General features: G+C 36.4%; 1 protein-coding gene across 3 annotated transcripts in view; it reads left to right on the forward strand.

The window, feature by feature from the left end:
• Positions 1 to 27986, forward strand: part of LOC129744449 (kelch-like protein 17) — a 170431-nt gene that overhangs the window by 89324 nt on the left and 53121 nt on the right. For all 3 annotated transcript variants that reach the window (XM_055736969.1, XM_055736970.1, XM_055736971.1), the window contains exons 3-4: positions 24351 to 24549; positions 24729 to 24825. In XM_055736969.1, coding sequence (XP_055592944.1) covers positions 24351 to 24549; positions 24729 to 24825 — 296 coding nt within the window. The remainder of the gene's footprint in view (positions 1 to 24350; positions 24550 to 24728; positions 24826 to 27986) is intronic.

Consider the following 27986-nt stretch of genomic DNA (forward strand, 5'->3'; position numbering starts at 1 on the left):
CCGAGTCGAGGGGTGGTGGTGAATTACCACCTATCGACTCGGGATTTAAACCGAGTGCGCACTTTGTTCTATTGCATCGGGTTTTTCGCTACTTACGCACATCGATGCCAGAACTACAGATTTCTCCGTAGCTCTACGTATTTTAAGTACTTCTACGGATCTACGGATTTTCAGCATTTCCTTTTGCCAGAATCAGTACCTACATGTTTCGTTTTTCGCCAATCCTATGGATTTGAGCGGATTGCAAACTGGAAACGCTGGTGGTGATAGTGAAACAGCAGAGAGATCAAACGTGAGCAGAGAACACATGCGAGATATACATGGAGTGTATCGATAGAATATCCAGCAGTCGACCGATGGAGCTCGACCCTAGCTAACATTTTTGTAGCTATATTCTTACTCTGTTTTGATGTACGTTCGATATACATTATAGAAACATCGTATGAATGTTGAAAAAACAGCATTTCCCTACCAAAGTCGAGGCAATATACATACATAAATGTGTTGCGAACTACACCAATTGGGCGCAAGAGAGCGTTTTGATTTTGCTCTCATAGCCTGCAAATCGTTGCCAGCGAGAATATTTTCCAGTTCTCTCATTGGTTAATATTCCTCAAATCCTATCTGATTTGCAGCCATCTGGATACCCTGCTGGTTGTTGAGAGAACATGACGATGATTTCCTCACTTGAAACCCGCACGGGAGAAAAATCATTTAAAAATTTACAAACATTGTGGACTTTCAATCCTAGCCGACTTAAACTGACTTCAGACGACATTTTATACGATCTTTTCACTATGTAGTTGGATTTGCGATTCGCAACACCATTGTAAACGACTTAAGTTATCATTTTTTATACGATTTCATGTTTTATGAGACATATACGCATGCAGGAGCCTATTTCGTCACGTTCCCCGTGATGTAATTGACTAACGCGCCGTTGTACGGAAGCGGAAATTGCGGGTTCAAGTCCTGTCGGTGAGCAGTTGTATCTATTTTAAAAAAATTCATAATAGCTACGGCCTATGCTTTTTCCTTCTATGATATCTCGTGTTTCACTAAGACTTTCCATCGGCTTTGAAAATGTTGAAAGCTATTAATTTATTTGAATGCCGTTCGGCCTGAAAAATGCCCTATCTATTTTTCAACGTGTGATGGATGACCTTCTCTGTAACCACAATGAAAAACATCTATTCACCATCATTGCTCTATTTTCCTCTGCCAAGATATGGAAAATTTGATGAAGTCACAACGAGTACTGGTGAATTTTTGTTCGAAAAAATTTTAAGTTAATGCTTAAAAAGAGGTTATAATTTAAAAAAAAAACTTGTCGTATGACCCAGTACCAAGCAAATATCCGGATCTAGAAGCACATTGCAGTGAGAAATGTCTGTTTTCTTAGTAGTTGATAACTCAAGTGATGATTGCATGCGTTTAGGGGAAATGAATACGCGACGAGCTACTGTAATCCTCTTTGTTTTGGTTACCTCGATCGGGAAGCATTTCCTGATAAGCCCTGACAGTCTGATAAGAATCACCTTGACCTTATCTCAGATTCCACAAGTCATCCGAATTCATGTGGAATGAGTTGGATTCTACTCGGTAACAAGAAGAAAACTTAAAAACAATGACTTCAGAAAATATAAGTATTGAAATCAGAATTTCAAAATAAATTCTTAACCATTTCAGTTGGTAGTTTCTAACCATGATTTGGAAAAAATATGAGAGATCACATTCACAGTACAAACTGTAATAATTGGCGTTAAATAATAGTTTATCTTTATTTCAACTCATTTTTCTTACAATTTTTTTGAAAATTTCCTGAGGAATCAAAGGGAAAATCTACCGTCCACACTTACCCCATAAAGCGGGGTAAGTGAAGACACCAGCAGCCCATAACAATCTACGTGATAACTTTTTTCGCTTTGCTTCTATCGAGCTCATCTCTTCAACGTTTGTAAACAACATGTTCTGCATCACATTGAACGTAATTTTATCAAAATTGATCCACAGTTGATTTTTTAATGATTTTTCAAAGTTGAACTATACGAAAAACCATCCACACTTACCCCGGTGTACCTTAATCTAAAAGCTTCTGTAAAATTTGTAAATATCGGTAAAAAATCAGATGATAAAGCCTCTTTTATAAAAGACATTTTTATCGATAATATAGCACCATTTAGGAGAAAACAATATTTTAAATAACATTTTTGAAAAAAAATGCAGAAATGGAACACTTACCGAATACAGGATATCATTCCCCACGGAGCAAAACAGTAAAATCTGAAAGATCATTGTAACCAGATAGGTGAAGGACGAGAACATCGCCACCAAATCATCGCCTCCGGCTATCAGTCGCAGTCCGGTCATACAAATAATCACAACCGATGCAATTATTTGGGCAAAAATCGATGGGCTAAAGATGTCCACCACCTCGTGGGAGAATCTGGGGAAAGAATTGGAAAATTCGTTGCATCCCTTTAATGGCTATAGTCGCACATGCCTCCGTTACCTTAAAATATCTTTGTGGAATAGAACCAGTTCAACCAAATGTCCATACTGAGCTCCATGAAGTTTGATCAAATTTTCGATATTGTGCTCAAATCCTTGAAGAGCATTGCAACTTTTGCAGCTGTAATTCACGTACGGCTTCCACGTATTGAAGCTCTTTTCATATCGTTTTGTATCATCAACACCAAGCTTTAAAGAAAATATGTAGGTAATGATGAAAACAACTGCAATTTTTTTTTGAAGAATTGTCGCGTACCTTTGACAAAAGTATTCCCAGCCGAGAAATTTGCCCATACACATGGGAGAGTAGACCGGTAATTAAGGTATCCGTTCCAACGTTGTAGCTTGCGCTCATAAGGATACCAAAAACCTGATAAACCCACACACCGGCATAAACCAGAACCGATTCACCATAATCGAACGGAAACCAAGCCGGCAAAGGAAGGCTCATGTCCCCCTTGATGAACGGTGAAACTGCCCAGTAGCAAATAGTGCTGTAAGCCGGAACCAGAAACAGCAATCCCAAAATCCACGTTTGGATCATTGCCGTACGTACAACTCTGAAAGGAAGTTTAAATAAGTAATGAGCCATCATCTTATTTTAACCCCTGTACTTTATCTCATGTTCCCCTCTGGGATCGTACATCGTGCATCGAATCTTGAAGACACAAGCTTGGATTCGCTTGAACTTAAAGTTAAAAATTTCCAGCTTGAAAATCAGAGTAACTTGTGTCATGAATAAAAACATAGCTTCCGCAACACCCTGCAAAAATATGCAAATAATCAGTCCAACTAACTTGCTTCACGGTCCAAAAACCCCACACTTAAATCAGCCACTTTTAAAAAGTACAGCGCCTGGGACAGGGTAAAAATATACATGAACACAATGCGAAACCACCAGCCGTAGATGCGGTATGCGAGCAACTGCATCCGGGTACCGTTTTCCGGTGGCCAAAGGCCCACAAATCTTAGCAGCGAAAGTTGCAAACCGAAAGCGTCCAACCGATTGTATGGATTCCATTCTTTTCCTAGGAAAGTCCAACCGGAAGATTCCGTGTCCTTTTCCATTGTTTTGTTACTTTTTTACTGTTTTCCAACAAAGGGAATGGTGTTTATATAGCCTGAAGGATTTGAAATTCCATTCTCCTCAGTTATTGGAAGCATCAATTAAACGAAAATTATAATTATACAGTCCATAATATCACCGGTAATGACGAAACTATTGTTTACTCCCCGAATATGACGAGTTTTGATTAATACCCCACAATCATCCCCATCATCATGGTAGATTACATTTGTTTATTTTCTAGGAAAACACATCTATAATTATCAAATTACAATTCGGCACCTACTCCATTCACTTTCTTTAAATCGTTTTAAAAATGTAATGTTTAAACAATATGTTCCAAAAATTAAATGTTTTTGGGTTTTTTATTCGTAATTAATTCGTAATATTCAATAAGTTCATGCATTTCTTTGTGATTTGGAGCTTATTGTATTTACAGGGTCCGGCAATTGAAGTGCTGCATTGGAACTCACAAATAATTTGATCAAAACAAAAACTTTTTCTTTCAAATTTAATGCGATTTACATCAAAACAGATCATATTTTCAAAATCCATTGGCGCATTTCGATTTTTTGTCCTTGAGCTTAACCGCTCGCTGCAGAAGCTCAAGGCACATATTCTAAAAAGCCCGCAGGCGGATATTGTGGTATTTTATCCCAGGATTCGACTACATGGCGTTTCAGAACTTCCAACCCGTCATGTTTTGTAGAATAGACTTCGAGCTTCTGTATACCCTAGACAGCCAAGTCCATAGGGTTCAGGGCCGGCGAACACCTCGACCACTCCGTACTCGAAATTAACCATGGAAAAAAAAATTTGCACATAAAAATTGGGACCTCTTTCCTTCGTAAGCCAATGCGAAGTTCTGCTGAAAAACCACCAATCAAAACCAAAATTAGGACGTTTCCACAGTTCGAGGACATGCCGTAGAACTATTTTTAAATTGATTGATCTACACCTCTTCAGGGTGAGCGGTTGATCTTCACCAGGAAAGTACGGGCGATTCCGACCCAGACCTTTAATAAGACAGACTTCTGTCGTCTTGTAGCCTTTAATACGTTTGCATAGGTTCGTGATCTTTCTGGCAACCAAAATCTGTAGTTCTGTTTTTTCACGAACCGCTGTACGGCGACGAATTCATCGGCAGAAAACAAGATAATCTCCAAAATGCTCATGCGCGGCCCGCGTAAGCTGCGCCTTCGCCCTTCCTACCCGTTCTTGCTTCTGTTCAAACGAGAGGTCTTGAAATCTTAGGATCTGGTAAGGCTGGGCCTAAAGATTATCTTCCAAGATCCGATGGCGATTTTGATCCGGTGTATTAAAATCTATCGCCAATTTAGTGTTACTACGCCAAAAATTCTCTCAGGGTGCATCTTGATGATATTCTCCATGGAAGGTGTCGCCACTGTAGCTTGACGATCCCCACCATACTACACTTGGGTACTTCTGATCTCCAGGTATCTTCCAAGTGCGATCCAAAGTTGAAAAAAATACATACACTCATTGGACAACTCACGAAATATGTCTTTCTACCGTTTCACATCCTCAAACTAGGCAATCAAAGCACTACGTTAAGGTTCGAGGACTATTTTTACAAAAAAAAACACTTGATTACAAAATTAACAAAAACATACTCTGACATAATGTTTACAAGGTGACAAGGTGTCATCTAACTCGGTTTTTTATACTTCGTAATAATCACTCCTAAAGTTTTGTAGCAGTTCAATTGTCGGACCCTGTATTGTGTTCAGGTTTTACTATTCTGGAATGCAAGCAGTTTGCTTTTCAAAAGTCGAATCCATTCATCCGTCCAAGCCATAGTAGATCTTTCAGCGCTAAAAATACCTTTTAAAACCTTCGACCCTTAAAGGCCAAGCTTAGAGTAAGATCACACAGTTTTCTTACCAATCTTTTGCTGATTGTACTACAGGGTGACAATAAAGTTCCCGTCCTTTTTTTTCTTTTTTATAGGAATTTAACCCATTAAGGTCATTCTTTCTCGATTTATGCGGAGTTTAAGCCATTGGGGTCATTTTTCTGGGTTGGTTTTCATATCTTGTGGTATAAATCTGCTCTGCGAAGGAAGTCCAAGATGTTGGTCTCCTCCTACGGGCAGTTTGAGAGCATTTCCCGCATGCTCGGCGGTAAGCAGCAAATCTGTCGTAGATGATGATATTGTGGGCATATTGTAAGGATGTGTTTGATTGTTATAGCTGTGTCGCAGCATGGACAGGTGGGGAGGTCAGTTTTAGCCATGAGATGCTCATGAGTGAGGCGAGTGTGCCCAATGCGGAGACGGGCGAGGGCCCTTCTTTCGGTCGGATTGGGTCTATCGGTCCATTTGTTTGTAGAGTTTTTTATTTCCCTTAGTTTTGGTTGATGATTCGATTCCCATTCTATGTCCCATGACTCCTGGAGGGCGTTTTTGATATAGAGTGAGACGTCTTGTTGGGGGATGGCTAACTGTGGAGGGTCCAATAGTGTAGCTGCTGCAGCGAGTTTGTCCGCTGCTTTATTGCCGGTCCTTTTTTATGAATACTTCAACAACCTAGAACTTTTTCATAAACACTGGAATCTTGGCTATCAGGTTGAACCAAAAAAGTACAAGAATAGCTCAAAGTATCTTCTGTAGACTGCCATACAATATTTCAGTACGTGGTAGGACTAAATGGGGTAATTATAAACAACAAGCTGACCCGGTAAACTTCGTTTTACCTTTAAATAAATAAATCATATTAAATATTTCATTTCGTCTACACGCCCTTAACTGCATCATGCTCGTGAATCGTTTTTGTTAAAATCGAAAAAAAAATTGTACAGGTTATGTCCCATTTAATGTTGATTTTGTATGGGAACCCCCCTTTCATAAAAAGTGAGATTCTTGAAATTATTATACATACCATCTCTGACCCAAAAAACCCTCGGACACCAAATTTCACTTTATTCCGACCGATCATTCATACGTGATGTTGTTACAAAGAAAACGCCTCCATTTTTATACTGTTGCGTTCAAAAAAGAATGAAATCGCGTGAAGCTGCGCACCCACTTCCAACTTTGACAAGCAGCCATTTCTCTCCCGGTTGATATTTTTTCATAAAAATTTCACATAATCTAGTTCAACTATCCAACTAACACTCTACAAAATTTGAAGTCTTTACAATGACGGAAAACAAAGATACAGCAATTCCCGTAAAAAAGGGAAATTTGGAGTTGCTTCACTAAATTTGCTTTGACAATTTTCATTGAAAAATCTTGAAATTTGGTCCATAGATGAAGAAATGTTTGATCTAATACCAGGCCAAGTTTCGTCAAAATCGATGAACGTGATCAAAAATGATGCTGGGTTAAAAATGAGGTTCATTATCGCCCAGCAGACGATTTCATTCTTTTTTGGACGGAAGTTTGTATAGAAAACATAGTAATCTATGTATTCTTGGTATTTGCTTTCACAAAACCAAAATTTATCACAAAGAATGTTGTAAATTGATAGGAACTTCATTCTTACTTTGTTTAGAAAAAGAAATTGTTCCAACAGAGCTGGAAATGAAACACAAGAGTGAATAGAATATTCGCTTTAATTGTGGATAAAATTTGTTTATCTGTATCATTAGGAGGTCATTTCTGAAACTCTGTTCTTCTTATTTTGAAATCGATTGAAACATTTTCTCTTCCAAAACAAAGTACGAATGAAGTTTTTAGCAATTCATAACATTCTTTGTGATAAATTTTGGTTTTGTGAAAGAAAATACCAAAAATACATGGATTACTATGTTTTTCATACAAACATCCGTCCAAAAAAGAATGAAATCGTCTGCTGGGCGATAATGAACCTCATTTTTAACCCAGCACTATTTTTGATCACGATCACGAAACTTGGCCTGGTATTAGATCAAACATTTCTTCATCTTTGGACCAAATTTCAAGATTTTTCAATGAAAATTGTCAAAGATACAGCAAATTTAGTGAAGCAACTCCAAATTTCCCTTTTTTACGGGAATTGCTGTATCTTTGTTTTCCGTCATTGTAAAGACTTCAAATTTTGTAGAGTATTAGTTGGATAGTTGAACTAGATTGTGTGAAATTTTCATGAAAAAATATCAACCGAGAGAGAAATGGCAGCTTGTCAAAGTTTGAAGTGGGTGCGCAGCTTCACGCGATTTCATTCTTTTTTGAACGCAACTGTATATAAGATGTGCTGAAGAAGAGATAATTTTGTATGGGGACCCCCCTTTCATAAAAAGTGAGATTCTTGAACTATTATACAAACCATCTCTGACCCAAAAAAACCCTCGGATACCAAATTTCACTTCATTCCGACCGACCATTCATACGTGATGTTGTTACAAAGAAAATGCCTCCATTTTTATATAAAAGATGTGCTGAAGAAGAGATAATTTTGCATGGGAACCCCCTTTCATAAAAAGTGAGATTCTTGAAACTATTATACAAACCATCTCTGACCCAAAAAACCCTCTGATACCAAATTTCACTTCATTCCGACCGACCATTCATACGTGATGTTGTTACAAAGAAAATGCCTCCATTTTTATATATAAGATTAAAAGTTAACTGGAGTTCACTGCTGTCAAGTCTAGACTCCCGGATCAGTTTATCTAAGACAGTTCCTGGGACGGTTTGGAACTTCTTTGGGCCCGCATTGACCTCGGTGATCGGAAATTGTACTTGTGCGTAGTGTATGTGATCGTTCTAGTGACCTGTTTGCAGCTGAGTCTTTCTCGCGGTACCTGTCCAAAGGCAGCTCAATCTGTACCCCGAAGATGACATACCTGCCAGGCCAATGGCGTCATTTTGTTCCCGGATCCTAAGCGCTCCTATTTCTCGGCTCCTCCCAACATCTTTCTGGACTCTGGAGCAACGCGACTCTTAGCCAGATCAACAGCTTTGAAAACGAAAATGACCGTATGCTAGACCTCTATTTCATAAACGAAGGCTTCAGGGATCCGACTATTGATTTAGCTCCTGCTCCTTTTGTTAAAGTTGTTTCTCATCATCCAGCTTCAGTGGTCTCACACGATGTCACTAGAATTAACGCCTCCATAGAGGAAACCGCTATCTTCTACCAGGGCTTAAAAAAGTTCGACTACGAAGCTATGTCCCTCGTCCTGGCTTCTAACAAATGGGAGAACGAGCTCGATATATCTAATCCCGATGCAGCCGCTGCGACTTTTTCAAACATACTGAATCGTAGGCCATGTTCCGAAACGTAGCTTAAATACCCTCCAACCCATGATCTCCCTGGGTCACTAATCAACTGTGACAACTGAAGACGGCTAAAACCCGTGCTTTTCGAAACTTCAGCAAGCACAAGTCCTTCTGCACAAAAGAAGAATTCCGCAAGCTGAACACGGCGTACAAAAAAAGCTGTAGGCGTTGCTACAGGTCCAGATGGGATACCAGCTAACTTCTTGAACCGTTTCATGCAACATTTGCTGACTCCCATCAGATATATTTTTCAAGCTTCGCTGGACTTTGCAATCTTTTCCTCGTTCAGGAAAGAAGCTTACATGTTCCCTGTTCACAAAAAAGGAGATAAGAAAGATGTGAACAACTATCGCGGAATACCAGCTCCGTGTTCGATAGCCAAACTGTTCGAATTGGTTGCTCTGGATCCGATTGTCTCGTCCTCAAAGCAATGCTTTTCCAACGATCAGCACGGATCCACGACAACAAATTTGCTGACTTTTACATCGTTCGTGCAAGATAGCTTCACCATGAAGTCCCATCTATACTGATCTGTCTGCTGCTTTCGATAAAGAAAATTACAATTTTGCTATCGCTAAACTCGAACGCTAGAATTCTGTGGATCCCTATTAGACTGGTTTCGAAGCTATTTAACGGGACGATAGTTATCAGTGCAAACTGGAAATAACTTCTCAAGACAATTTACGGCTTTTTCAAGTGTACCCAGGGAAGCCTCTTGGGACCGATAATTTTTGTCATCTATTTTAACGATGTACTCACTTGTGTATGCCGACGACCTCAAACTTTTCCACACCATCAATTGGCCATTGGAAAAGACAATATCAATCTCTTGCAAAGGCAGTTCAACGCCTTCGCTCACTGGTGTGACACCAACTGCTTGCTTCTGAACCACAGCAAATGTGCGATTATTTCATTTTCTCGCAAGCGGAACCCTTTTCACGCAAATTACACTCTCGGGAACGAAACCATCGCCCGGGTGGACCACATCCACGATCCAGTGTTTATGACTCATACGAATTACATATGTAATTGATAAAGCATCTAGAAGTCTTGGCTTCGTATTTCGCGTGACGAAGGGATTTGAAGATGTGTACTGTCTGAAAAGCCTGTATTGCAGCATCGTTTGCTCAACTCTCGAATATACATCTACAGTTTGGTACCCATTTTACCAGAACGGAGCTGATCGAATAGAGGCTATCCAGCGGCGCTTTATACGGTATGCCCTGCGACACTTGAACTGGTTAGATCCGTTTCGTTTACCCAGTTACGAAAACCGTTGCCGCCATATTGATTTAAAGGGCGAAGATGAAATTATTGCGACACATTCAACAGGGTATAACTTTTTTACCATAGGGTAAAAATCAACCCAATTTTGCACACTTTCTCATTGATGTGTATTGTTTACATGCTGTCAAACTCGAAGTCGTATTTTTCGATTCAACGAAAATGGAGGTTAACCAACGCAAGTCGAAGAAAACAAATTCTTTCCAAACACCTGGAATTTTCTGACCTGTCGCACCGGCAGTTGGGAAAAATATTGAACATTCACCATTCAACCGTCTCCAGAGTGTTGAAGCGGTTTCAGGAGCAGTTGACGTTTAACCACGGCAAAAGAGCTGAAAGAAAACTGAGACCAGAGAACAATAACACGGAAAGAAAGGTGAGTGGATGATTAAAGCAAATCCCAACGTCTCAAGCCGTGATTTGTCTAAAAAGATCGGCATGTCGCAGAGCTGCGTCCAGAATACCAAGAAGAGAGCTGGACTACATACATACAAGGTAGAGAACTTCCCAAATCACGATGAGTGGCAACATTCGTCGGCTAAAACTCGGAAGCTCTACGAGAAGATGCTGACAAAATATGGCTGCTGTGTGATGGACGACGAAACGTATATAAAAGCCGATTTTAAGCAAATTCCGGGGTTGGAATTTTTCACCGGCAAGATCAAGTTCGATGTGGACGATAAATTTAAGAAGAAAAAAAATGTCGAAGTTTACCTCCAAATATCTCGTTTGGCAGGCCATTTGTCTTGCGGACTGAGGAGTGAGCCTTTCGTGACAAAGGGTACAGTAAATGGCGAGATCTACAAATCTGAGTGCTCTGAGAAGCGCATTTTTCCGTTCTTGCAAACACGCTTCAAAATCGTCGAAATGTCGCTCGTGCTTTAGTCGTAGCGAATCTCTTTGCAACGAGGATTGACTCTCGCATGCTACTGGAGCCAAAAACTACAGCTCTATGTTCCCATCCGGCTTAATTAATAACGAAGCCAACAGCGCTCTAATTGGAATTTTAAGAACTTTCAACCGCTTCACCTAGTACTTTGACTTCGACGTTTGAAGGGCTACTTTCCGAAAAAAAAAATTTAATGGTTTCGAGAACTTTGTAGATTTAAGTAGTTTTAATACATTATTTTGTTAAGTTATCATTAGGATCAACATGTGATCAGTTGATGTTTTCACACATAGAAATAAATAATCTTATTTCAGATTCGATATTGAAGAGCAAAACAAAGAATTATAGAATTGATGCTGAATGCATAAAGATAGTTTATACCTACCAGGAATCTGACTGCTGATTTTGATTGATTTTAAGGCGTTGAATCCAAATGTGAAATCCTTCCATATAGCTCATGTTTTCGAGATGCCCCTTGCATAAATATTAAAAATATTTCCTAACCATAAGAAAAATTTGTAAATATTCCCGTCTACACTAAATATGTATCTAAGATATTTAAGTTAAAGGTTTTGAATCAACATAATTTTTCTCGAAGACCGTGAACAATTTTAACTTTTCAGAAAAATGTTTAAAAAAAATTTGGTTTACATTTACTGTTTGATAAAATTTTTAAACTTCAAGAAATTTACAAAAAAGTTTTGAATCTTAACTAAATCTTTGCTTTTAAAAAGCGTAAGTTATAACGGTCTACGATTTTTATAAATTATACTTCTGATACTATAATATTTCGGAAAATCGCAAACCTTCAATAAATTTAGAGTAAAAAATTATGTTAAATCATTTTTTGTTTATGATATAAGAATTATTCTTTCACCAGTTACCATAGACTGATTTTGCTCAAAAATGATGATAACGATTTTTGAAATGACAAATCATCAAAAACTAGAGATAATAGACAAATTCTTAAAAAAAATTGAATGCAGTGCCTCACTATTCTTCGGAAATCAGGCATTAAGACCTCTAAAATTTAAATACATTTCTGTTTCTAAATATATGTGTTCGTTTAATTTGTATAGTGAATTACCTTTTAATCAATATTTTATAGAACGAAGTTCTATCAAAGGTTGTCGAAATATGGGAAAAAAGAAAAAAATAGTTTACAAATTTTTTAAAGATTTTAGAATTAAATAAAATCTACTGATTTTTTAAATGAAATTGAAGTTGGAAGGGAGGATATGCGGTGTTTTCCAAAGAGTCAAAAAACACCCTCCTCACATCCCTTCTCCTTTGAACGTTTTTCTTAACCAGATATCAACGTTTTTTATTGGAAGCTTTTTGGGAAATATTCTTTTTTTTCTTTATTCTTTTTTTCAAAAATAAATTTTTCCTTTGAGTAGCAAAACATTTCGAATGACTTTGGTTCATCATCTTTCCAAAAACTTCTTGCAGCTTTTTCAACTAGTAAATTGCCGAAGCGCGTTTTCGAGCTATTTCGCACAAATAAACATGCAATGTAATGCCTCTATTATGTCGCGCCAGACTATATCGCTTTTCCTCTATTAAAGAAGAGTCTGGATCTTGAGGCTCTAGCTAGACGAATTACAGTTGCTTGTATGTACAAGCGACTAAACCATGGGAAAATTGGCATGTTTTGGCTCAATTTCCAGGCTAATGGATGTATTTTTTAGGATTTCTTTGGTGACGATTCCGAAAACATCCCAACACAAACTACCAAAATCAGATATACCCTTTATTTGAATTGTTTTTTTTCTTTTCTGAGTGCGATTTCGGCTCATAAAAAGCTACTGATGAGTGGACTGAAGAAAAGGGGAACACTTTTTTTCGCCTGACCCTTAGGTTGGTTTATCCTACATATACAGCTGACAGAAGCAAAAGACACAGACAGAATGCCATTTGAATGGTGCCGGCTCACTATCGTTCGGTATAATACAGAAAAAAGCTACGCTAGAGGCATAGGTTTTCAGCTAATGCTCGAAACCTTGGATGTAGGTCATTGAACTTTAGTGGAGGATTTTGTCATTTCTCGTTTACGTTGCGAAAATTTTAATCCTAGTGTCAACAAATGGATGAATACTGATTCGGTTATTTTTGATGTTCAGTTTTCTTGACCAAAATAATAAAAAAACGTTTTTGACAGTTAATTTTTTCGAATAACGTCATGACACAGTTTCAAACGCACCATTTTGTCTAGCCTTCCATAAGGTTTAATAACAGCCCTCAAAATAATTACTGCTTCGCTTACCTTTTTTAATTGTCATTCCTTTGAGGCTCAAAAATCTAGTATAAAAGGACAATCAAACATCGCTTCGCTTCTAGGATAGAAGTCTGAAGTAATGAAATCCGAGATTCCGTGTCGGAAGTTTCTTTGGAAGCAATGGAATCCGCACAAACGTTTGGAAGCGCTCAGTTTACAGCTGTCATTATTGAGATTCGTGGGATTGTGGCCTCCAGAAAAGGCGACACGAAAGCAGCTGATAGCGTATCGAATCTATGGCTGGTGCTTTCGAATATTTTTCATGTACTTACTGACGCTTTCCCAGGCACTGCATCTTTTGGAGGTGGACGATTTGAGTGTAAGATGATATTGGTTTTGAAAGTTATCGAAGTTCTTTTGAAGGTACATCCAATTTCAGGGGATTGCTGAGGCTTTATTCATCTTACTTACCCAAGTAACGATGATTTTTAAGCTGAACATTTTCAATACCAAGTTCGAACGAATAAAGACTGCTGTTCTTAAAGTGCGATGTTCTATGTACGACCCAAAGTGTGATGCTGAACGGAAGTAAGAACCATTTCCTGTGGTTTTTCAGCATTTACATCACTAATGAAACCAATTACAGAGCCGTTTGCGATGCCATGGTCCAGTCTTGGCTTCTCGGATTGATGTTTCTGGTTCCGGCCTATTGCACCATTCTATACTGGGCAATTTGGCCATTGATTGAAGGTGACATGAAGCTCCCTCTGCCGGCTTGGTTTCCATTCGAGTATAATCATTCTCCATTGGTATACTCTCTGGTGTGGGCTTATCAAGTGTTTGGAATCTTGGTGACAAGTAGCTACAACATTGGAACCGACACCATGATAACAGGACTTCTGGCCCATGTCTATGGTCAAATCTCCCGTCTAGGAGTTTTGCTCTCAAAGGTCAGGAACAAACAACTTTCAGAATATAAATCATTGATTTTCAATCTTTTCAGTTGGGCAGAGAAGAGCCGGCCTGGATTGTAACGAGCTCCGGCAAACCACTTCAATCGTATGTTGACTTCAGTTGCAAAATTTGTAACTCCATCAAAGGATTTGAGCTAAATGTGGAAAATTTGACAAATCGCCATGGTGCTCAGTATGGACATTTGGTAGAACTGATTATATTTCATAAGGACATTCTAAGGTTAATGAGGTCAACTTAAAACTTCGCAAACTAAAACAAATTATTTTTGCCAGATTCTTCAACGAAGTAATCGACATCTTCGATCCATCCATATTTGCGCAAATCATTGCCTCGGTTCTTATAATTTGTATGACGGGATTACGGTTAATCACCGGGGGACATGATGTCGTGGTGGTCATTTCATCCCTCAACTATCTGGTGACGATGGTTTGTCAGTTGCTGATGTTTTGCTATATCGGGAATGATATCACGTACTCGGTAAATATAAACCCCGAGTTTATAAAGCAAATTAACCATTTTAACATTCTTATAATTTGAACTTTTCGGCTAAGAGCGATCAACTTATTCAAAAAGCGATGATTTGTAACTACACAGAGTTTAACCGAGCAACTACCAAAGCGTTTATATTCTTTTTAACGTGGTAAGTCGAAACAAAAAATTTAAACCAATTTTCAATTAATTTTCTATTTTTTCACTCTAGTATGAAGCGAGTTGTCCCCGTTGAAGTTGGATTTGTGTTCAAATATACCCTGACTTTGTCCAGTTTTCTCACAGTGAGTTATTTTCGGATCTTACAAACGGTGTAATGTCCACCTTATAATACATCCAATTATCTGTTTCAGATACTCAAAACATCATATTCATACTTTGCTGTTTTGAAGAGCGTTCAAACATAAACAGTATGTTATTAAAAAAAAGTAATGTAAAGACCAAAATTAAAGACCCGTGATTTAAACGAGCTACCATCTTTATCATTATTTTTTAAATGTTGATTAAATCTGGACTCAAATCAAAATATATCGTCTTTCTTTTCAAACTTCATTAATTTTGACACATTCCTGACACAGCCCGTGCGAATGACCAACAAATCAACAAAATTGTTTTTTGTTTTGATATTCTCTATTTTGGGCTATGTTCGAGTCGGGTTTGTTTCATTTATCTTCCATAATGGTCACGGAAGCAGTTAAAAGTTTTCCACCATGTAGTATTGAACTGAATTATTTTTATTTAGTGTAACAAAAACTGTAGGAAAACCTGCACAACTTTACAACTTTAATTCCGTGGCATCTAATCATCAGATGTGGACCTCAAGATTACTGTTCAAATCCGAATGCTTACAAACAAAAGGCTCGATTCTAAAAAGAGTTCTGTCTCGCGACCTTGATTTAAGGCCTGGCAGACAAAACTTGAAATGCCCGAATAAAGCCTGCTTAAAAAGAGAATAAAATTTAACACAGTGATTTGTCGTTTTCTAGAGCTTGTGACAGAGATTGTGACATCGCTTTATTCCTGCTACATATGACTCAGTCATTATGAACGTTTCCCCATTATGAAGTGACCATAGGGCTATTTCCAACATCTTATTGATTAGGGTAAAACTCACAGATTACGATTTTTTTGTATTTCGCAGTTTTATGTTAAGTTGTTTGCAGAAAATGAATAAATTATTCTTTATACTTGATCTACACTAATAAACGAATTGATATCTTTAAGACCAACGAAAAGAGAGGTGCTCCAATGTGTCATGAGCCTATTTGACCCTATCGGACTGCTTTCCCCTTTCGTCATTCACGGCAAAATGATAGTCCAAGATCTCTGGCGCAGTGGAGTTCATTAGGATCAAGGCCGTGCAAACGGGGGGGGTTTTAGGGGTTTAACCCCCCCCCCCCCCATGGAGATTTTTTCCAAGCAAAATTTTTCAGTTCAAGAGAGGAATTTACCATACATGTTAGAAAATTTTCTCGCTTCCGGCGGAATTTCATCTTAAATCACTCAAGGCCTAAGACATTTCACTTTTAGACGTTTCCTAATTGATACTAATTTTGAATTGTATATTTCAGTTTGTAATTCATTAAACCATCTGTATTGAAACTCAAATTTTGACACAAAAAATGGGTTGTATTTACAATGGGTTTTTATTAAGAACTGTAACCAACCAAATTCAGAATTTGAAGCTAACAAAATTCATTCATCGACTACTTATTTAACATATCCACAAATTGGTAGAAATGTTACAAGCGTTTAATACTTCCGATAGTCATCAGAATAAGCCAAAAAAACTTTAACTTCAATATTATTATTAATCACTTTGATTATAAAAAAAAGTCATTACAAATTTTCTTCGAATTATAAATATTCTTCATTAAACAAATTTTAGCATTAATTTTGTTTTGTGTTTCTTGTTCTCCTTATACTCAACCCCACATTCAAAGGGTTTTTAATGAATTACACAAGGCCACAAAATTCACATCTTTCCAAAGTGCAAAAAACTTTATAGTTAATTTTAATTAAATTTATTGCATCCAAATATGCTGTTATTGTTTTCTATCTATCAGCTTCTCCTTTTTGATACAACTTTTAGATGTGTTAAAATCATTTAAAATTAATTGGAATTTTTTAGACAAAATTTAAAAAGCTTTACAAAAAAAATCAATAATGGTTAAAGTTTAATCATCAACTTTCTCTAAGTTATTGTGAATTCTGCGAAAAAAGTTTTACAGTTTTTCTGTTTAAAAAAGGGAATTTTTACATATATTTAAAAAAAATTCAACAAAAATCAAATTTTGGATATTTTTTAAGCAAAAATTGAATAATTAAGCAGGCTTCAACAAAATGGTTTAATTATATGAAACCTTTGTATTGTTATGATATTCGTACAATTTTTAAAAACTGTTAAATTTATTATTTTGAGATTATTCATCATCATCATGATCGAAATATTTTTCCTTCTTAGTCAAATGAAGTAAACAAATCCATAGCCATTTTTGTTCTTTCATGTAGATTTGTAAGTTAATTAGTTATCAATGATTGATTTCACTCAAGATTGATTCATTTTTGAACTTATAAACTATATATCACCAAAACTAAAGGCAAATGACAAAATTTATGTAAAGATTCAAGAAATTTAGTAAATTTGAAGAAATTCTAAATCTACCATATTATCAAAGGCATAAAGTACTGTTTTCTTAAGCTATCAATTGAATTCTATGAATTAATTTACGAAGTCGTATGAAGTTTTTAATGAAAAAAAATCATCTTGAAGCTTATTTGTTTGATTTTTATATTTTGTTTGTATTTTATAACAACTTCGCCGAATTTTATTGTATAGTTTTATTTTTATGAATTTTTATAAAGAAAAACACAATTTCGACTTTTTGTTATTGTCAGGACTCAGTATTTAAATTGGCAGCGAAAAAATATTCAGAGCTTGAAATTCTAAACTATTTGATATGAATGTTAAGGTTTACAAACGTCTCACGTAATTTTCAATCATCGTTTTTGAATCGATCAGGATTTTTTGGCTAATCTATGAAAAGTTTCAAAAATGTGCTACTTGTAATCTTTGAAGAAAAATTTCAATTTTTTCAAAATATTTAGAACAAAACATGGAATCACAAATTGTTTAATATTTTTTTTATTGACTTATCGGATTTATTGTGAATTTTGTTGCTGTTATTGTTTCTAGCTAAATTTGAATTTCGAAAACCCCCCCCATGGACAGGCTCTTCGCACGGGCCTGATTAGGATCAAAAGATATAGGATGCGAAGTGGGAGAAATTTCTTCGTTGGACATCTCTGCTTCAAAACATTGATGGTTTACAAATCGCTCAACACTTTGCTGGACTTGTGCTGAATCCATTGGTCCAACTTTACATTTTCACGTATTATCGATTGGTCGAGGACAACCGTATTGTGGTGAGCCTAGTCAGATTGGTGGCCAAAGTTGCGCCACTCAAGTACCAATCCATCCCACGAAAACAGTTACAAGCGATAGTTCTTGGGGCGGATATGTTTGCAAATGTCTGTACAGATCACACAATACCAATCAGCGAGACTTATGTCTTATGTCAGCGAGACTTATACTATCACTCAATGATCCCCAAATTTGGCACTGGCTATCGACTAAGGAAAACATAGCAGATAGTCTGACTAAGTGGCGAAAGGAAACCGTACCAGACTCAAACGGCAAATGGTTTTATGGACCATCCTTCCTCTACCAAGACTTGGAGTATTGGCCGAAGCAGAAGCCCATCCCAAATACAACCGATGAGCTTGAAGTCACCATTTGTTGCACCATATATCCGTTCCGCACTCATTAGTAGATGCTCCAGAATGTCGAAGTGTCCCATCCTTCGTTTGCTTTCAAATTATCGTCGGCGAGTTTAAGGTCTACCCATCGAAGCCGTACAAGCTACTGAAAGGATAAAAGCATTAATGAAAAAGTGTATTCCATCGATAAAACAGCCTCTCCGACAACCCGAATATCGAGAAGCGAAAATGATGTTTCGGAGAGTGGTCCAAGCTGACTGTTTCCAGATGAAGTCCAAGTCCTGTTAAGCAACCGTTTCAAACCAATAACCGTATATAAAAGTATTGAGAAGACAAGTGCTATTTATGGATCAACCCCGTATGCTGATGAGTTCGGCATTATAAGAGTAGAAGGAAGAGCTGTCAATGCTCAACACGCCATATTCGATGTACGATTTCCCATAATATTACAAGAGTCACGTGATAACTCAACGTCTAATAGATTTTTATCATCATACCTTCAGGCAAGGGAATCGAGAAACCGTATTTAACGAGCTTCGACAACGCTTCGAAAAAGCGAAACTACGTCCTGCGATCGACAAAGCAGCGAAGAATTGTCAACGGTACAGAATCCAGAAATGTGAAGATCGTGTGACGCCCTATGTTAGACCGTTCAAGTACTCGGGATTGGACTATCTGGGCCCAGTAGAAGTAACGGTTGGCAGAAGGAAGGAGAAGAGATACGTGGCAGTTTTTACTTGCTTCGTAATAAGAGCTATTCATCTCGAGTTGGCGTAAAGTTTGTCATCGGACTCCTGCATCATAGCGATCAAGAGATTTGTTCTCAAAAGAGGGTTTCCACACTAAATTTTTCGAGAGTTGAAAAAACAACTAAACGAAATCCATCTAGCCTGTACTAATACCTTTACCAACGCCCAAACTAACTGGTTATTCAATCCATCCGCAGCTCCCCACATGGGTGGTGTGTGGGAACGCTTGGTAAGAAGGGTTAACGTGTCAATGGAGGCCTTAGACGACGGAAGAAAGTTGAATGATGCGATTCTCCCAACTGTTTTGGCTGGAAAGGAGGCGCTTATCAACTCGAAACCTTTGATGTTAATACCACAGGGAATTTCAGAGCTCTCACTTCAAACCATTTTGTGATGGAAATTTCTTCTACAGATCAGGATGCTGCTAAAGGTAATATGGTATATCTAGGCGAAGCTTTGCGATCCCAGTACTTAGCAGGAACAGTTTCGGATCGTTGGCACAAAGAACATTTTCCTTCATAAACGTCCAAAGATCTTGTCTACCTAGCAGAAGGAGCTCGGCGATCATGGATTAGAGGAAGGATAAGGGAAGTATCTGGTGGACCAGGTTGCGATGCAGGTAGAAGCTCTTCGTAGAATATAGGTTAGATTTCACATAAGTATGCTCAAAAATTATTTTTTTAACTTAAATTGCCTCCAAATAGACCACAAGCCTAAACCAGCATATCTAGAGAAATCGGAAAGGCATTGATAGTTCAGTATACCACAAATTTAAGAATATTTCTTATCCTAATAAGTCTTATCTTACAAGTAAATTTTATTTTTAACTTTGAGGAGCGAAAATTTAAAGGTGTGCTTCGAAGATTCTAAACAACATCTGAACCTCCGAACAATGACATTATGAAAGAGTTGTTAAACAGTTTTAATTGGATTTTGTACCTGTTAAAAAAAGACTTAAGAGGAGCTTAGCTCCAGCTTCGTCTAAAATCATATTTTTTCCACATTTCCTTATTTATTTACTTTTCTCTTCAAAAGTGACGAATTAAAACTAGATTTTAGCACTGGATTTTGTTTACAGCAAAACAAGTTTGGCTCATTGAAGCCTAGATAAAAAATATTTAAATTTTTAAAATATTAATAAAACAACAAAGATATTGCAACATAAGAAAGCTGATCTATTTTACAAATGAACTAGATTAATGAAAGGTTCAAGAAACTAACAAAAACTTGGTTTTCCAATTTTCAAATGTTTAAAATATTATTTTGTAGATTTTTGTGAATTAAATATATTCTATGTTTTCAGTTAGTTTATCGGTTATTTTTGTCGATAGAATCAATATTGTATCTTCGATAAGACCAGTTATAAATCAGTTGAAAATGCTAGTTTTTATTGATTATTTGACAAAATAAACCAAGTCTGCGCAGAGTAAATGCTTTATCTACCTACTGAATTTTAAAACAGTACCAAAATTGTATTTTCTTTTGTGTTTTGTCAATCTTAACCATATAAGGGTATAAAAGAATTTAAATAAAATAGTTTCAAAGTTGAACTTTTTAATCGAATCACCATCAAAGTTATCGTTTTTTTAAATATATGTACATAAGGGTGCCATTCAAATGGGTATTGTCGAATTTTGAAAACCGACCATATACATTTTGTAGATTGGCCCAAAAACTGATACGTGCAAAATTTCAGCTCAATCGGATTTGATTTAAGGGTGCCTCAAAGCGCTCAAAGTTTAGGTTTTTGACCCTCAAAATCCACCAAAGGGAGGACCAAAGGAAATCGGAACAATCGAAATTTTAATTTTGATGCCAGATGACTTAAAAATGCATAAAACGTCGAAATCTGGTATTATCTCGACCAGTTATAAATCAGTTGAAAATGCTAGTTTTTATTGATTATTTGACAAAACGAACCATGTCTGCGCAGAATAAATGTTTTATCTACCTACTGAATTTTTAAACAGTACCAAAATTGTATTTTCATTTATGATTTGTCAATCTTTACCAAATAAGGGTATAAATGAATTTGAATAAAATAGTTTCAAAGTTGAACTTTTCAATCGAATCACCATAAAAGTTATCGTTTAAGGGTGCCAGTCAAATGGGTATTGTCAAATTTCGAAAACCGACCATATACATTTTGTAGATTGGTCCAAAAACTGATACGTGCAAAATTTCAGCTCAATCGGATTTGATTTAAGGGTGCCTCAAAGCGCTCAAAGTTTCGGTTTTTGACCCTCAAAAATCACTAAAGGGAGGACCAAAGGAAATCGGAACAATCGAAATTTTAATTTTGATGCCAGATGACTTAAAAATGCATAAAACGTTGAAATCTGGTATTATCTCGAAAAAAAATTTGTCAAAAATCGACTTTAAAATTTCAAAAATAATCTAAGGGACAAAATTGAAAAACCGAAATTTTAAATCTATCTTCCGGGACTTATTCGGTTTTCCGAAAAAAATAAGAAAAGTCTCTGAAAGTCGATTTTTGGCCAAAATTATTTTATTTTGAAACATCACTAGATCTCGGAGTTTTTATGCATTTCTTAGTCATTTGGCATCAACATTAAAATTTTGATTTTCCAAGTTTTATTTGATCCCCACTTTGGTGATTTTCGAGGGTCAAAAAACCGAAATATTGTGCGTATTGAGGCATCCCTTAATCAAGTCTGATTGAGCTGAAATTTTGCACAGGTCAGTTTTTAGGCCAATTTACAAATAAGGTCCCCAGAGCCAAAGGGGTATACGTGCAAAAATGATCTATTTTGAGTAAATGGTGCCAAAAGATTCTTCGTTTTTCAGGCTATACTTGGTGATTTTTTCATATTTTTTAAAGTATATTTGGATACTTTTACGTTCCGAAGAAATGCACAAACTTTTGGAAAATATATGGGAAATGGCCAAACACAAAATCTTAAAAGCGTGTTTTCTCGAAATAAGCTTTTATGCACTTATACCTCTTTGGCTTCAAGGGCCTCAAATGCATATGGTCGGTTTTCAAAATTCGATAATGAAATTGCCACCCTAATGTTTGTATGTATATTTTTCAGACGCATTCAACATAACCCAGGTAATAAGAACCATCATCAGTTAAATTTCTTCCTAAATTTTTAAATAATGTATGATCGAGCTAATTTTTCAAACAAAATTAAGACTCTATTCCAAAAAGGCGTATTCTCTTTCTGGTAAAATCATTCAACGTGTTATTTTGCAATTTTTAAAATGTTGACTCAGTGTCGCTTTGTACTTAGATGTGCTTCAAACCAGAGATGTTAAAATCGCGAGTCTTCATACTCGCACTTTGCCCTTCTTTGCAGAACGATTTTATTTCGTTAAAATCAAACTGCAATGATGCTATCGATAGTTCAATTCGGAAAGCATCAGGAAGGAAGCTTCGGGTAAACTCGGCAGGAGTAAACAGCAATCGGGGGCGGGGGAAACATCAGCGAAACGAACGTACAGTCAGCCTTGCCAGATCTACGGATTTCTCCGTAGTTCTACGGATTTTCAGCATTTCTACGGATCTACGGATCGATACTCGAAATCTACGGATTTTTAGCATTTCCTACGGATTTTCTACGGATTATCGAAAAAATTCAAGGGATTCTGCGGATAACTGAAAATTCTACCTGACGACCAAAAAAAAAAAAAAAGGTCATCAAGTTTTATTTTGCCGAAATCAGCACATTTTTCGATTTTCCTTAAATCTACGGACTTGAGCGGTTTTCAATCAGGCAACGCTGCGTACAGTTCTGAAAAAATCGTTTTCGTTCGGCAGCCGAACACATCAATCGGACAACGCATAGGGGCGTGGCTAAAAGTGATAGATACAAGGGAACGGGAAACGAGCGAGAGAAGGGTGCGAGGAATGTTAACTCAGTCCGTCGGGCAACGATCGCTCGTGTGCATTTGTGTACGGTCAGCTTCGTTCTGTTGTTTCGTTGTTGTGATTTTATTCCTGCGAGGCATGGAAAACATCAATGCAAAACTGTTTTCTTCGTTTTGTGCACATTGATGTGATGATTGGAACGAAGATGAAATCAATCTGCAAATAGCAAGTTAAACTCGGAAGAAATCAGCCGAATGATTCTTTCCGAGGCGAGTTTACGCATCTCTGCTTCAAACTGACGTAGTTTCTGAGTTCTAAGTCAGAAGTTAGATGTCTATTTTAAAAATCTGATTCGAAAACTGAAACCGATATCTTGTATAGAATTTTAAATCTATTTGCAACATCTAAATTTAAAATCAAGTTTTAATGTCTGAAATGAAAATCCGCAATCTATTATTAAACCTTATAGGATTCAATTTTATAAATTTGGGCTGTGCCTCAAAAGGAATTTATTTGAATGCTGAATTTGTGTAATAATTGAACAATTTAAAAAGACTTAAAAAGACATACACCGTCTTAGCCGATTTAGGCTTTACAGACTGAATAAATTACGTGGACAACTTAAGGTTAACATTTAACACCCAGTACCGAGATGGGAATCGAACCCATGCCATCAGTGGACCAGCGATTACCGTCTTACCACGCTAACCACTCCACCACCAAGACGTACATTTGAATAGATTTTTTGACTATAAGGTTAAAAATTTAGAAAAAAAAAGTGGATACAAATCTCACTTTCAACGATATCTAAAATCGATCAATTAATAAAACAGGATTAAGAGAAATCATAGAACCAAAACGTGGTCAGCAAAAAAAAATCATAGTCTTTTTATTATTATTTTTTGTTTAAATGTTTTGTCGAAGGCAGATCAACTATCGCAAAATCCGCCGCTGCTCTTGAGTTAAAATAATTCTGAATGACAGCAATTGTTATTGTTCAATTTTGAAACCAAAATGAAATGAAGTCTATGAAAATCATTTTCATTTATTTTCCATTCGAAGCTGATCTTATGTAAAAATGCGAATGTGGGATAAAACAAAAACTTTAATTCTGTTCAGGAAAAAATAACACAAACCCCCTTCCACAGTTAATGTTTATGAATACATTGCCAGTCATTTGAATAGAAATGCCATTGTTAAAAACTCCATCCAGACGGGGAGGTATCGTGATTACTATGCATGAAAATGCATGAAAGCATAATTACCTATGTGTTTTGGATTCTCACTGTGGTCTCGTTTTTTTTTTCTCCCGCCAATCCACCCCCGCCAGGTCCCCAGTAGCAAACGAAGGATCGACCGTCACCGGAGAAGATGTCACGACAGTAACCAGCAACTCGACGCAAACACCGAGCGACCTCAGCCCCCCGAATATGTCCGGCGAGGACATTTTACCGCAGGCTCATCACCAGAACCCGGGTCACTGCATTGCTTCATTCTCGGCCATCAACCGGATGCGGCAGAACGTTCAGGCAGGTTATTTTAGTACTTTTGTATGTGACACTCCCCCTCAAACACCACCAAAAGTGTCCGGTGTTGACCGTAATTCAGATGTGAAAGTGCAAAAACCTTCGAAGCACATGTCCGACGTATCAGATTTATTCTAAATCAATCCATTTTCTCTATCTCTCTTCCATTCGGCCGAAAACAGCTCTGTGACGTAACCCTGGAAGTCGGAGGGGAAACCATAAATGCTCATAAGGTCATCCTGGCTTCGGTTTCACCATATTTCTATGCCATGTTTAACGGTAAGTGGCTGTCGATAGACAGTGGAATCATATTTCAGGAAGCGATTATGATTCTTCAGGGTGTGTCATCTGTACACCCAAAGAAAAGGTTGCATAATTTTAATGCCCGGCGGAGCTTACTATGTGTCGAAAATGCGATGAAATGTGCTTTGCGCCGGAGACTCAACCTCCAAATGATAGATAAGGGTGTGGAGAACAAACTTTTGTATGGGTACAACCACAACAAAAACAAATTTAGAGATTCCACAATCGCGATCTTTGAACAAAGTCCACTTTTCGAATATTTAGTTTTAAAAAAAATTCTGAATCGAAATAATTTTCTCAAAATTCATTTATTCTATATATTTTTTTTATTTTTATGGATTTCATACTACATGTACAAATTAAAAAATGAAAAAAAAAAATTTAGCACAATTTTAAATTAGCAAGCCTTTCCCTAAAAATCAAGGACTGCCTCGGCGGTTTGATGCTACGATATTGATTACTCGCGATTGGCAGAGAGGTTGAATTTTGGGTGTAGTGTCTTCTCTTTGTATTTATTCTATGTTCAGAAAAATATGAGGATTTCAAAGCAATAACAAATAATAAATCTCTGTTGTTTTTTAGTTAAAACATATTAAAGTCGAGGTTGCATATAAAAAAATATATTCCATATCGATATCTCGGAAATTACCTGCTGTGTTACCGCAAATAACTTTGAGCTTATCTTTTGAATTTAAAAATATATACATAAATTGTCGTTGCTTTGTATTTCAAGAAACAAGAACGTTTATGAAAATCTTGAAAAATAATTTGAATTAATTACATAAAAATTTTACTTAAATACACATTAAGATAACGAAACCTTAATAATTATAATTATTAAATTAACTACACTAGTTTACAGCATTTTTTAACTTAGTCAACTGAAGGTCATTTTAAATGTAAAATTGAGCGCTGAATCCGAAAATGAAATTCAATAAAATCTCAGTAGAACCGTTTTTGAGTTATGCTCCAAATGTGAAATTTTAGAAAAATAAAAAAAGTTCATGTACTCAGATCAAATATTTCGGACGGCATAACAGTAATTTGAAATCCCTCTTTTGCATATTGAAGATGAATAAATTTTCTATCGATCAGCTGAACACTGTTTTCGCGTATGATCAACAGTATTGTTGATATTAGTAACTTTATGATAGAAAAAAATATAAAAAAAGCATTTTTTTAGAGAAATTTTATTTTCAGCGAAAGTTTTAGACTCGATGGTAACATTTATAAAATCTGATTTTCTTTTGCGCTTCAATGTCAATTTGAAAAAAAGATTTCAAGTGGTTATTTATCAAAATCGGTTGAAAACTGAAGAAGTTATGGCTACTATACCATAACAGTATTTTTGGTAGTTTTTATTAATTTAACGAACCGCAGTACACTTATCATAGCATAGGAAGAATGAAACATGATAAATCATACTCGCTCCAAGTCAAAATTATTTATTAGCTTACCAAAAAGTCACATGCCAAATTTCAGGAAGATCTGACCATAGGGAGGGGTTGCTTGAGTCTCAAACGTGAATAAAATTTTAAGTTATTTTGCCCGGGAGGAACGAAAACTACTGGTTTTTCATCAACAACTTTTTTTCATCACTTGCCGATAGTTTTTTATGGTTGATTTTCTTAAAGCCTCAGTAGAGACAAATATTTCACCTGAAGACTGCAACTCGATTGGGTTTGAAACAGGAAAGTTATTGTGGTTCCAAGATTGTATCTTGGTCGAAAGTTCTCGTATGAAACGCAATGCGTAAAAAGTACTCATTTAGTGTTGGACAAATTTTGCGGCCTTTGAATTGCAATAACTTTTTTACTTCAAGTCCAATCGTGTTGCAGTCTTCAGGTGAAATATATGTCTCCACTTAGGCTTTAAGAAAATCAACCATAAAAAACATTCGGCTTGTGATGAAAAAAGTTATTGATGAAAAACCAGTATTTTTTGTTCCACACGGGCAAAATAACTCAAAATTTTATTCACGTTTGAGACTCAAGCAACCCCTCCCTATGGTCAGATCTTCCTGAAATTTGACATGTAACATTTTGGTAAGCTAATAAATAATTTTGCCTTGAAGTGAGTGAGATTTATCATGTTTTATTCTTCCTATACTATGATAAGTGTACTACGGTTCGTTAAATTAATAAAAACTACCAAAAATACTGTTATGGTAAAGTAGCCAGAACTTCTTCAGTTTTCAACCGATTTTGATAAATAACCACTTGAAATCTTTGTTTCAAATTGACATTGAAGCGCAAAAGAAAATCAGATTTTTTAAATGTTACCATCGAGTCTAAAACTTTCGCTGAAACAAAATTTTCTCTAAGAGCAAGTTCACTGGTTGAGATGGAGTTGGAAATTTCGATGGTTTACATCACATCACAACACATTTGCCGTCCACCGGTGTTGGGAAAATCTGATATTCGAACAGTTTCGCGCTGCAAAATTTGTATCGTATAACACGTTTTGGCTGAGAGCACCTGCAACGGTTCAGGCGTAAATATTGGTTTTAAGTATACCAGTTTTAGCACAATTTGAAATTTTAGAATCGGCTAAAACACCCACTCTCCACCGGTGTAGGAGCAAGTTTAAAACGGAAACACTTTCATTGCAGACACTCAATAATTGAGAAGAAAAAACCCATTTTATTAGAAAAATTGCATAAGTTTTGAGTTTCACGGTTAATTGTCTTAAAATTAATTCTACGAATATTCTTTTTGACAGAACAATGATTTCAACTATTCTTCCAGGATTTCATTAATTTAAAAGCAAAAATGACTACACAACGAGGAAAAAAGGTCAATTGATACAATTCTTCAAATATTTCAACCAAATTGCTTTGAATCAATGGAATAAGGTTTTGTTGAAATGAAATGAAAAAATAATTTTTTTTTCAAGTTATTGCTGACATTGATAAAGGAAACGAGAAATGTTCATCCCAAAGTCAAAGGAAATTTTCCTTTGATTTGTCGACATTTCTGTTTGACAAAAACTTGTTTCACTATTTGTAAATTTGTGTATGGATACAGAAAAATATGCTGATATTGACGAAAACTCCGACCAATCCATACGAAACTAAAAATCTCTCAATATCTCAAATAAAACAAAAATTATAGAACAAACAATAAACATTTATTTTA

The sequence above is a fragment of the Uranotaenia lowii genome, chromosome 2 (genome assembly GCF_029784155.1).
Source record: "Uranotaenia lowii strain MFRU-FL chromosome 2, ASM2978415v1, whole genome shotgun sequence".
NCBI lineage: Eukaryota > Metazoa > Arthropoda > Insecta > Diptera > Culicidae > Uranotaenia > Uranotaenia lowii.